Below are 12,992 nucleotides of genomic sequence, written 5' to 3' on the forward strand. Positions count from 1 at the left end.
AAGTGAAACCTCTATTATAATCAACTCATCGTATACCGGGCACGGCGGGCCCAGTCGTCTAAGGCGCTGCAATCCGCTGTGCAGAATTGCGTCCCTCGGGCACGGCAGAAACCTACGATTGGTTTTGTTTTTTGTTTAACACCGCACTCAGCAATATTCAAACTATATGACGGCGGTCTGTAAATAATCGAGTCTGGACCAGACAATCCAGTGATTGACATCATGAGCATCGATCCACACAATCGGGATACGATGACAAGCATCAACCAAGTCAGCGAGACTGACCACCCGATCCAAGAAACCTTTGAGTGTGGGTTCGCCCCTATTATGTTTTAGGTTAGGTACCATGCTCGTGGATTCATCAAAGTGGTACATGTCTGAGGTCTGCATCACTTCGGGATTTCCTCCCACATTGAGCCGAAAATCAGTTATATTCTGGAATACCGTTAAAAGCGGAGTTGAACCAAACTCAGTCATTCAAGGCGAACTTGGGTGCTATGCATATATATATTGTAATGTGTATCCGCGACCAGGTAATATCCCATATATGTCCTATCAGCCTATAAAACCCTATCAGCCTTGGGTTAGCAAGGTTTAATATTTATTCCAAGTATATTGTTATAGCGTTTGTTTTTCATTATAGTACTGATATGTCCCATTATTAAGACAACGTTTAGAAATAATAGAAATAAACCACAATCACGATAGGACTAAATGAAAAGGCCACACTTTCCTCCTTTTTTTATCAATACATCTGATTTTATAAGAGTCATAATCTGAGATGAACTTTCGTCATTGTGGTTTTTTTGGTAAGTTTCAGATAGGCATCAGAAACCTTCGAAAACAAATCATATTCACATATTTCAAGATTCCATACAATCTCATTAAAATCAGACCTTAGTTCTCGCTACCGCTGAACAAAGATCTGAAGACATCCTATTAGGGGTCACGTCAGAACGACCTTTCATCCGACCAATCAGTGCGTCGCTTACAAGATTATGAAAGTGGCAATCGGAATGTGATTTCTCACCATACAACCTCGAAAACTTCAACATGGGGTATACCGAACGATAGTTACGGGTTTAACGACTGATTCCTTACAATCTAGACGATCTATTAGCCATTCCAGAATGTTTTTTGTTCAGGTTTCAAATTCTTAATCGGAATTTGTCAAAATATGTTTCGAAGCGAAGTCGCCAATTTGAAATTAGTGCCGTAAAGCGCGAGAAAGCTGCCTTCTGATTGGTCATTCCATTGGTCGGTCAAAGTTCGTGCAAGGTCGGTCAGATGTGACCCGTAATGGGGTGTCCTCAGATCTTTGTTCAGCGGTAGCGAGAACTAGGATCTGATTTTAATGAGATTTGATTCCATGGTTCATATCGGGTTTAGTCGTCTATACATACTGATCTGGTTGTTTCGTTCCCTTCAGAGTGTATAGCAGTATGATTAGGTGATATATAATGAGGTGCGTCTATGGCCTAATTCGTCATGATCAGGCAAGAAAACCACCTGGGAACGATTCCCTACTCGGGTACAGTAAGTGCAGGCCATTTCTTGTGTTCTCTGCCGTGAGGTTGCTTTTGCGCCAAAACATTCAACCCAATCACTCATTTCACAATACACGGCATCGAGGGACACATCACTTTATTGATAGTGTACTGTGATCACATTTAGCAATATCACACTATAATGGGTGACGAGCGAAGGCTTTTACCGTCCAAATCCACTGTACCAACCTTTCTATTCTAGCAACGACCCCAACCCCCAACCCCACCCAGGACAATTATTTTCCCAGGAATACTCCCCCTAACATATCACATTTTTTAAAGAAAACTTTCTATTCCTAATTCTTGGGTTAGGTCAACTTTTTGGATGCTACAACCCGTGATCATTAAAGTGCAAATTTTAAATGAACTACAGAGTAAGCATTTTCAATCATAATTACCAAAACATCTTCAAATATGTTCAACACGTTTTTATTCAATTCGATTTGGCACAATAGTGAAGCATGTGAATGCACTGGACTGTTCCCGTGATTCAGCGTAAATGATTGATATTACACCTTGCTATAAACGTCAGTGGTTTCTGAGCACAAGTTCTTTCGTCAATTGATCAAATCGGACTTCATGTTGAATCATGGGGATGGCGGATGTAGTTGCACTTAATACTCCTCACCCTCCTCCTCTCCCTCGCCCTCAACAGAGTCGACTCCAACCTCTTCGTAGTCCTTCTCCAGAGCAGCCAAGTCCTCACGGGCCTCGGAGAACTCTCCCTCCTCCATACCCTCACCCACGTACCAGTGGACGAAGGCACGCTTGGCGTACATCAGATCGAACTTGTGGTCAAGACGAGCCCAGGCCTCGGCGATGGCAGTGGTGTTGCTCAACATACAGAGAGCTCTCTGGACCTTGGCCAAGTCACCACCGGGGACAACAGTGGGTGGCTGGTAGTTGATGCCGACCTTGAAGCCAGTGGGACACCAGTCGACGAACTGGATGGTCCTCTTGGTCTTGATGGTGGCGATGGCAGCATTGACGTCCTTGGGGACGACGTCACCTCTGTACAACATGCAGCAGGCCATGTACTTGCCGTGACGGGGGTCACACTTGACCATCTGGTTGGCGGGCTCGAATGTAGCGTTGGTGATCTCAGCTACAGACAGCTGCTCATGGTAGGCCTTCTCAGCGGAGATGACTGGGGCATATGTAGCCAGAGGGAAGTGGATACGTGGGTAGGGCACCAAGTTGGTCTGGAACTCTGTCAGATCCACGTTCAGGGCACCGTCGAAACGGAGAGAGGCAGTGATGGAGCTGACAATCTGACCAATCAAACGGTTGAGGTTGGTGTAAGTTGGACGCTCGATGTCGAGGTTACGTCTGCAGATGTCGTAGATGGCCTCGTTGTCGACCATGAAGGCACAGTCGGAGTGTTCCAGGGTGGTGTGGGTGGTCAGGATGGAGTTGTAGGGCTCCACGACAGCAGTGGAGATCTGGGGAGCGGGGTAGACAGCGAACTCCAACTTGGACTTCTTGCCGTAGTCGACGGACAGTCTCTCCATCAAGAGAGAGGTGAAGCCGGAGCCAGTGCCGCCACCGAAGCTGTGGAAGATGAGGAAGCCCTGGAGTCCAGTGCACTGGTCAGCTAACTTTCTGATGCGGTCAAGAACGAGGTCGACGATCTCCTTGCCGATGGTGTAGTGACCACGGGCGTAGTTGTTGGCGGCGTCCTCCTTGCCGGTGATGAGCTGCTCGGGGTGGAACAGTTGTCGGTAGGTGCCGGTACGGACCTCATCTGAAGATACAATAACATCATTAACAGCGATTTTTTTAAGGTATGTTTGGTATTTGGTAAGGCATTTAGAATCCACATGGATCCGACATCAGTGTTTGACGACAGTAGTGACTGCACGTATTACAGGCATTGAGGGTTGACGCAGGTCGATAATTCGATATTTTGATTTCTTGATATAGATTTGTTATTTTATATCAGTTATTGATGAAGAAGTTGAACGATATGAAATATCAAAATAAAATTTATTAAACGTCAACGCCAGAGAATAATCAGGCTCAATTGTCTGCCGATACAGATTTCGTGGTCCAAAAAGAGGCCAAATAGCAGTTAAACTTATCTGAATGACAATCAGTGATGACACCAGTGATGATCTAATACACACTTACCGATGACGGTGGGCTCGAGGTCGACGAAGACGGCCCTGGGGACGTGTTTCCCTGCACCAGTCTCGCTGAAGAAGGTGTTGAAGGAGTCGTCCCCACCCCCGATGGTCTTGTCTGAGGGCATCTGACCATCAGGCTGGATGCCGTGCTCCAGACAGTACAACTCCCAGCATGCATTGCCGATCTGGACTCCGGCCTGGCCGACGTGGATGGAGATGCATTCCCTCTGAAAACCAGACAGATGCGTTGTAGGTGAATAATAACATGAATAACAATCAAAACATATCTTGTATATTTAAAAAAAAATAATGATATGAAATTTCACTCACCTAAATATGTAAATTATATTTTGAAGATAACTACATATTGATAACATGCACCCTATTTCAATACGTTACAATGACAGGAAGAACAGCTGTCTTTTGTTTATCTTCCAATTTTAACAAATATAGCATTTTTTTAAACTAATGTCTAATGTTCACTACAAATTGATTATGTGCCTTTATCAACGGTGGTGATTTATGAAAGAGGCCTGTATCACTATGTAAGTTAAACAATTACTTTCCACCATAAAAAAAACAACAGCTTTAAATTAAGAAAGTAGAGCTTAATGAATGTTAATTGTGTGATAATGAGTAATGCATTATTAAATACAACCTCGGACAATATGTCTACGTACACACAACGGGTAGTTGTTTTGGCGCTTTATTATTTTAATAGATAAAGAAATCGAGTCACGATATATGCTAAATGTACTTAAAATAAAATATAATAAATAAATGAATAGAACAATCAGCGAACAAATGTTAATTTACAAAATATTTTATGACATAAATATTCCTGTGCAAATCTTACTTTCGAACTTTGAGTTACACGTATTTGATATAAATGTTTAATCATGCATGGGTGACCCGAGCGGAGCATTTATTTTCATTCAAGGCAGGTGATCCTCGATCATCAAGTGAGGTTGCAGGTTCGATTCACGTCATGGAATTTTCATATGATAAATATTGTGATTTTTACTAGTCAAAAATATTAGATGCATATTAAAAGGTTGTTGATACAATTCTCCTGTAAACCCAAGGTCTAACAATTCAATAGTGAAACCTCTCAGCCGGCCTCACTTGAAAGAAGTACCTCTCACAAGGTTACTGTGATGGACAGATAATTTACTGTGATGGAAAGATAAGTTATTGTGATGGGCGGATAAGTTATTGTGATGGGCAGATAATTTACTGTGATGGACAGATAAGTTATTGTGATGGACAGATAAGTTATTGTGATGGGCAGATAAGTTATTGTGATGGGCAGATAAGTTACTGTGAAGGACAGATAAGTTACTGTGATGGGCAGATAAGTTATTGTGATGGGCAGATAAGTTGTTGTGATAGGCAGATACGTTATTAAACAAACTGTGAGTCCACAGGCCAATGTTAAACAGCACTTAGGAGTGGGTGTTGAGTGAGTATGGTTTTACGCCGCTTTTGACAATGTTTCAGCAATATCACGGCGGGGGACACCAGAAATAGGCTTCACACATTGTACCCATGTCGGGAATCGAACCCGGGTCTTCTGCGTGACGAGTGAACGCTTTAACCACAAGGCTACCCCACCGCCCCACAGCACTTAAGAAGCGGTTGCGTATAACATGAACTAATTTCTAACTGACATGATAAATATACACGGACAAATGTCGTATAGCATCAATGAGAAAGCAACATACCTACAACACTACAAGCAAAAGTGGCAGTGGGTTTATAAAAGACCATCAATCACCCATTTAAAGTTATTTACACCGACAATTGACGATCCATACTCAAATGGGCTCACGCAACGTGAACACAATCTAACAATACACCTGGTGAAGATATGGCTTTCTCTCAGCTTAAGTAGAGGCACGAAGCCGGAGCTTGTAAGCACATGTTTGTTATGACTCGAAGTCTGTCCCTTTCGTATACTATAATTCAAGCAATGAAAGTGCTCACCATGATTGAAGTTTGGCACTATACAAAAACTCCCTGGACCGGCGATGAAGTCTCGTGGAGAGTTGAAGTATGCCCGTCCACCCGCCTCCACGCTTTATATACCTGTCCTTTGGTGTGTTCGTTGTCAGGGTGGGGACAATCTCATTGGCCCTTGACAACACGGTGGCCCAGATGATGTATACATAGTACGACCTTCGCATTGGAGAGCTCGTTGGGCCTGGTTGTTGTGAAACTTAACCTAGATTTTGTCAGTTTTTAATTGACAACAAGTCAGGCTCGTTGACTTGGTTGATGCATGTCATCGTATCCCAATTGCGTGGATCGATGCTCATCGTGTCAATCCTTGGATTGTCTGGTCCAGACTCGATTATTTAAAGACCGCCGTCATATAGCTGGAATATTACTGGGTGGGGGATTAACCAACCAACCAACAAACAGACAGACAAGTACATGGAAGCATGGCTTGTATATACATTTTTGAAATACTGTACAATGTTTGTATTTGAAAGTATTAAGAATGTGAATAGTTTAATGTCCTATCAGCCTGAGGCTATACATCTGGTCGGGTCTAATACCTGTATTTATTCCAAGTATGTTGTAAAAACGTTCCTTTGACATAGTAGAACCTTATTCAGAGTAATTCGATGATTAAGACAAACATAACCAATACTAGAAATTAAGGGTGAAACGATACACCGATATTCCGATGCATCGCGATACTTGACCCACGATACGATATACGATAAACGTGGGCCCATTTATCGATACGCCACGATACGGAACGCAAATCTCAAGTACAGCGTTTGCTCGCTATTGTGCCTTTCAATAAACCGCAAACTTGGTTATAGCGCGCGGTAACGCATGGCTCCCAAAAACGTACTTACATATTTAATAAGCTCAGGTTTTACACCGACAGATGTTTTTCCCCATCTCATTAAACATTATCAGCTGATCCCCGCAAGCACATAACAATGGAAATACAAGTCAGCAAGTCCGAACTGAAGTACGCAATTCAATACCATTATTATACTATCTTGTTATTAAAACGTGTTCATTATATATCTGGACTTGTGTTTGTAGTATATTTTATTAATTTTACTCAAAATTTCATTTAATATTGTTTTCATTAAGTTAGGTGAAATCGTGTGTGAAGAGATACAGCAACCACGGTCAGATTACCGCTTTTGACGCATTGAAACAAACTTTAGTTGCTAGAGAATGGATACATATATGAAAAAAGGCCCTACTTTGACTCGTCAAAAGTCATATTTGTGGCAATTTGGCTAATATATGTCAACATAACGTTTTCGCAAACGAAATACATGTAGCACGGGAAGTCCCTAGGGTGACTGGTCAAATTGTTCCATACATGTACGTACAAATATCCTGTAACAGCAATCACCAGTACCAAATTGCTACATTTGTGGTTCTTATAATTTTAGATATATATATAGTAAAAGCTGCAACTAAGGTAACACGATATTGAATATATTATTCCTGATAAAATTCAGATACAATTTCTTCGACCATTGCATCAAAATTCTTTGACGTTGTATCACTGGTGGAGCACATTAATTATTTTCTGGTGTTTGAACTTTGAATTGTTTTTAAGGAAAGTTAGAGAAAGTTCCACTTTGAAGCTGAACAACTTCAGTAGTCTTGTTATTATAAAATAATTTTGACTGTTCCAAAATCATGAAAGGTTCAAACTTGACATGCTTTAAGTCTTGTTTTTTTTATCATTGCGTATCGAGATACGTATCGTATCGTGACCAGAATATCGAGATGCGTATCGTATCGTGACCTTCCTGTATCGTTGCAGCCCTACTAGAAATACACCACGATCACGATAGGACAAAAATCAAAGGGCCATAATTTCATCTTTTAATCTCAATACATCTAATTTTATATGAATCATAATCTAAGAAGACCTTTTGCCATTGTGGGTTTTGGTAGGTTTCGATGGGCCCCCCAGAAGTTTTTTGAAACTTGACTGACTTTCACTAATTCAGAATTCCATTCTGCCTATCGAGTTTGGTCTATCTGTATATCGACCTATATAGTTTGGTCTGATCTGGTTGTTTCGTTCCATTCAGAGTAAAAAGCACTGTGATTGGGAGATATGTGTTTTTTTGTGAGTCATTACAGAACACAAGGTGCATGTCGGGGAGCCTTGTGGTTAAAGCGTTTGCTCGTCACGCCGAAGACCCGGGTTCGATTCCCCGCATATTTACAATGTGTGAAGCTCATTTTTCGTGTCCGCCGCCATGATATTGCTAAAATATTGCATCAGGCGGCGCAAAACCATACTCAATCACTCGTCACGGGTATACATTAAACGAACTACGGTGTTAATATAAATAATTACTAAAACATGTTCAAATATGTTCAACACGTTTTTATTCCATTCGATTTGGCACAATAGTGAAGCATGCAATAACCTTGGAATGTTCCTGAGATTCAGAATAAATGTCCTGATTCAGACTATATCTTTTTATATAAACTTCAGTAGTTTCTGAGCACAAGTTCTTTCGTCAATTGGTCAAATCGGACTTCATGTTGAATCATGGGGATGGTGGATGGAGTTGTACTTAATACTCCTCACCCTCCTCCTCTCCCTCGCCCTCAACAGAGTCGACTCCAACCTCCTCGTAGTCCTTCTCCAGAGCAGCCAAGTCCTCACGGGCCTCGGAGAACTCTCCCTCCTCCATACCCTCACCCACGTACCAGTGGACGAAGGCACGCTTGGCGTACATCAGATCGAACTTGTGGTCAAGACGAGCCCAGGCCTCGGCGATGGCTGTGGTGTTGCTCAACATGCAGACAGCCCTCTGGACCTTGGCCAAGTCCCCACCGGGGACAACAGTGGGTGGCTGGTAGTTGATGCCGACCTTGAAGCCAGTGGGACACCAGTCGACGAACTGGATGGTCCTCTTGGTCTTGATGGTGGCGATGGCAGCGTTGACGTCCTTGGGGACGACATCACCTCTGTACAACATGCAGCAGGCCATGTATTTGCCGTGACGGGGGTCACACTTGACCATCTGGTTGGCCGGCTCGAATGTAGCGTTGGTGATCTCAGCTACAGACAGCTGCTCATGGTAGGCCTTCTCAGCGGAGATGACTGGGGCATAGGTAGCCAGAGGGAAGTGGATACGTGGGTAGGGCACCAAGTTGGTCTGGAACTCTGTCAGATCCACGTTCAGGGCACCGTCGAAACGGAGAGAGGCAGTGATGGAGCTGACAATCTGACCAATCAGACGGTTGAGGTTGGTGTAGGTTGGACGCTCGATGTCGAGGTTACGTCTGCAGATGTCGTAGATGGCCTCGTTGTCGACCATGAAGGCACAGTCGGAGTGTTCCAGGGTGGTGTGGGTGGTCAGGATGGAGTTGTAGGGCTCCACGACGGCAGTGGAGATCTGGGGAGCGGGGTAGACAGCGAACTCCAACTTGGACTTCTTGCCGTAGTCGACGGACAGTCTCTCCATCAAGAGAGAGGTGAAGCCGGAGCCAGTGCCGCCACCGAAGCTGTGGAAGATGAGGAAGCCCTGGAGTCCAGTGCACTGGTCAGCTAACTTTCTGACTCGGTCAAGGACGAGGTCGACGATCTCTTTGCCGATGGTGTAGTGACCACGGGCGTAGTTGTTGGCGGCGTCCTCCTTGCCGGTGATGAGCTGCTCGGGGTGGAACAGTTGTCGGTAGGTGCCGGTACGGACCTCATCTGAAGATAGTAAATCATGATAAGTATTTGCTGAAATAATTACTTTACTGTATTTAGTCTTTTATCTCACAAAATGTATTTTCAGACAATTTCTGATAATTTGACGATATGCTTCACGACGAGAAGGAAGATCTACTGGAAGGTGACAGTGGAAATATGAAACAATAACCTACCGACAACAGTGGGCTCGAGGTCGACGAACACGGCCCTGGGGACGTGTTTCCCTGCACCAGTCTCGCTGAAGAAGGTGTTGAAGGAGTCGTCCCCACCCCCGATGGTCTTGTCTGAGGGCATCTGACCATCAGGCTGGATGCCGTGCTCCAGACAGTACAACTCCCAGCATGCATTGCCGATCTGGACTCCGGCCTGGCCGACGTGGATGGAGATGCATTCCCTCTGAAAACCAGACAGATGCGTTTCAGGTGAATGGAATATAACAGTAATGGGTGCATGCACTACACTGCTTGTGATTAAAGGTTGTATGAGCCCTTTTTGGTTGGATATCTTCAGGTGGTCTAAAACAATATTCCTAACAAAACATATGATAATTATAGGAATATTGTTTTGTGTGGCGTCAGTGAAGAAACGATGATTCTGAAGTCATGAATTATATCTTGTTAGTTATACGTATTGTATACATAAGTAGAGTAGCTGGAAAGTACTGTCATTTTAATATATTCCGACAAGATTTGTTACAAATTATTGAATTATATCCAATCACTCTAAACTAAAACATGTTCTTGAGGTCAATTAATAAATAGTTATATTTTATTTATTTTTAACATGGAGTCAATATACCCTGATACGCCTGTCCACGTTGTATTGTACAGGGTTGTGTTTGTTTTTTGTTGTTTAACGCCGCACTCAGCAATATTCCCGCTATATGACGGCGGTCTGTAAATAATCGAGTCTGGACCAGACAATCCAGTGATTGACATCATGAGCATCGATCTACACAATTGGGATACGATGACATGCGTCAACCAGGTCAGCGAGCCTGACCACCCGATCCCCTTAGTAGCCTCTTACGACAAGCATAGTCCCCTTTTACGGCAAGCATGGGTTGCTGAAGACCTATTCTACCCCGGGTCTTCACGGTCTTACAGGGTTGTGAAACGTGGCATCATAACGTAATTAAGATTGTTACAAAAAGGTATGTGAATGGAGAATATCGAAATATCTATAATCGTTTATCGTTGGGATATCGACAAAGATATGCCCACTCGTATATACAGCTGCGGCAGCCAAATACAAAAACTGATACAAGAGCGTGATAAACGTGAATATTGGATTAATACACAGGTTATACGCGAACTATATTTAGAATAGTACTGAACGTGATGCGAAAACCACATTCATTATTCACTGAGAACAAAGATAGCTGTTATTGATTTATAGTGAGTGAGTAATTACTTCAAATCCCATCGGTACTCGTTCAGCCATGTCGTGAATTCAACCAGTTGTGCGTTGATTACATACAAAATACCGTCGAAGGTCAGCATAGTAACTAGTAATATATCATATTGTTATGCTTAAAATTAGTTTTTGAGCAATAAAAGGAACACACTTTGACAGGAGACATTAATATTAAAACGGTCTGTAGACCATGCCATCATCCACAAGCAACAGCTATTCCATTCCAATTTTGGACAAATATCATGAGTTCTTTGAGTGGCATTTAAAAGTTGGAGTGATGTCAATATTAGATATATAGGTGTATATATACCTATGTCGTTTAGCCCTATCCATCACTTGCTTGATAAAGGTGTTAGGATGTACACCGAAACGTCGCACTAATTGTAATAAAGAAGTTGTTCTAGTGTTCTAATTCGAACGACTGATGGTATCAAAATAACAAATTATCATGAAAATACTCACCATGATTGAAGATTGACGAGTATACAAAACTCACTAGACTGATAAGGAAGTCTTGACGAGAGTTTGAGTATGACCTGCATCCCGCCGTCCTCGCTTATATACCCTCCCTGTGTTGTCGGTCGGTCGCCATGGTTAATCTCATTACATCGATCAATGGACATCGCGGGGAGTATCTCGTTGCCACGTGTTCATGCGTCATTGACTGATGCCTTAGCAACACGGGTAAGCATCTATTCACTGTGGTATTAATACCCAGAAACTTGCGACTTAAGAGTTCCGTGTCGCTGCGTCCCTTTATTGTCCTCTTAGAGAGGTCTGTGGTGCCGATACTTGTACCACGTGTCTGCGTATTCGGTTGTGTGGGTTTACTGGGTATAGGACAAAGTTGTAAATTATGTTATGGGAAGAAACTGTGGCAAAGTCAACAGGAATATTGTCTTGGGGTGATACATCATTTTTGCTGACTATAAGAAAAAAGTTTTGAAGAAATCTATACAATAATATCAGGTTGAGTTTGGTCTGAGAGTGATCGAGGGAGAGAAAGGAGAGTGGAGAGAGCAGGAGATAGAGAGTGAGAGAGGGGAGGAGGAGAGAAAACGACAGAGAGAGTGAAAGGGAGAGAGAGAGGAAGAGAGAGTGAGCGAGAGAGAGAGGGAGGGGAGAGAGAGGGTGGGACGGAGGGAGAGAGAGATATGGGGGGATTACAGGTAAAGTTAAGTTCTGTAACTGGTAATTGTGTGATATATACTGCAGAAAAAAGTTGAGGACCACTCGATTCTTTCATATTTTTATAGTTAATCCGTCATACCATGACAGTGAGTTAGTGAGTGAGTTGGGTTTAACGCCGCGTTTAATAGTAATCCCGTTCTATCACGACTTGTAAGCTTGAGGAAAACCCGATGTGATGCACGTCTTGGACGTTTTCCACTTGGTGAAACCCATAAGCGGGGGTATGGTGGTGACAAACCTAGAAACAAAAGCGGGGCGAACCGGCGTCCGAACATACAATCATAGGTTTCTGGCCTGCTCAAAGGAACGCAGCTCCGCACAGAGAATAACAGCGCCTTAGACGACTGGGTCATCCGCGCCCGTCATGCATTTACATTAATATGAAAGAATCGGTTGATCCTTAATTTTCTTCTGTTGTATATACGCTAATCTTTGAATGTTAAACCTTTAAACTTAGTGGTAGTACTCCAGCCAGTGAGTGTTTCAACTCCAGTGTGTATTACAACTACTTCAAATACTTCCACTGCCGCTATTACGACCACTACTACAACAGCTATTTCTACTACTTTTAGTACCGCCACCTTTATTAATGTTAGTATAAGTATTGCTTCTACTACAACCACTACTACTACTACTACTACTACTACTACTACTACTACTACTACTTGGGTAGCCTAATGGTTAACGCGTTCGCTCGTCATGCCAAAGACCCGGGTTCGATTCCCGACATGGGTGCAATGTGTGAAGCGCATTTCTGGTGTCCCCCGCCGTGATATTGCTAGAATATTGCTAAAAGCGGCGTAAAACCATACTCACTCATTCACCCACTTCTACTACTACTTCTACTACTACTACCACTACTACTACTACTTCAAATACTAGAACTACTTTAATATTTCTACTACTACTACTACTTCAAATACTAGAACTATAATATTTCTACTACTACTACTACTTCAAATACTAGAACTATAATATTTCTACTACTACTACTACTACTTCAAA

At 42.8% G+C, this 12,992-nt stretch overlaps 2 protein-coding genes across 2 annotated transcripts; both read right to left on the bottom strand.

The window, feature by feature from the left end:
• Nucleotides 1-1,960: 1,960 nt before the first annotated feature.
• On the bottom strand, nucleotides 1,961-5,795 carry LOC139464834 (tubulin alpha-1A chain-like). The gene is made up of 3 exons (XM_071246365.1): nucleotides 5,660-5,795; nucleotides 3,678-3,900; nucleotides 1,961-3,291 (listed from the first exon to the last, which is right to left on the bottom strand). Exons 1-3 carry the CDS (start codon nucleotides 5,660-5,662, stop codon nucleotides 2,162-2,164), a joined length of 1,356 nt encoding a protein of 451 aa, XP_071102466.1. The 5' UTR covers nucleotides 5,663-5,795; the 3' UTR covers nucleotides 1,961-2,161.
• A 2,269-nt stretch (nucleotides 5,796-8,064) lies between these two features.
• Nucleotides 8,065-11,316, bottom strand: LOC139464835 (tubulin alpha-1A chain-like). The gene is made up of 3 exons (XM_071246366.1): nucleotides 11,259-11,316; nucleotides 9,554-9,776; nucleotides 8,065-9,380 (listed from the first exon to the last, which is right to left on the bottom strand). Exons 1-3 carry the CDS (start codon nucleotides 11,259-11,261, stop codon nucleotides 8,251-8,253), a joined length of 1,356 nt encoding a protein of 451 aa, XP_071102467.1. The 5' UTR covers nucleotides 11,262-11,316; the 3' UTR covers nucleotides 8,065-8,250.
• Between the last annotated feature and the right edge of the window lie 1,676 nt (nucleotides 11,317-12,992).

Source organism: Haliotis cracherodii, unplaced genomic scaffold (genome assembly GCF_022045235.1).
Source record: "Haliotis cracherodii isolate W230 unplaced genomic scaffold, xgHalCrac1.p SCAF_17, whole genome shotgun sequence".
Lineage (NCBI taxonomy): Eukaryota > Metazoa > Mollusca > Gastropoda > Lepetellida > Haliotidae > Haliotis > Haliotis cracherodii.

Bases quoted from the DNA above. Each gene is read 5' to 3' on its own strand.
- LOC139464834 (XM_071246365.1), bottom strand. The intron at 3,292-3,677 runs GTAAGTGTGTAT...TTGTATCTTCAG, and splicing joins CCTCGAGCCCACCGTCATCG to ATGAGGTCCGTACCGGCACC.
- LOC139464835 (XM_071246366.1), bottom strand. The intron at 9,381-9,553 runs GTAGGTTATTGT...TACTATCTTCAG, and splicing joins CCTCGAGCCCACTGTTGTCG to ATGAGGTCCGTACCGGCACC.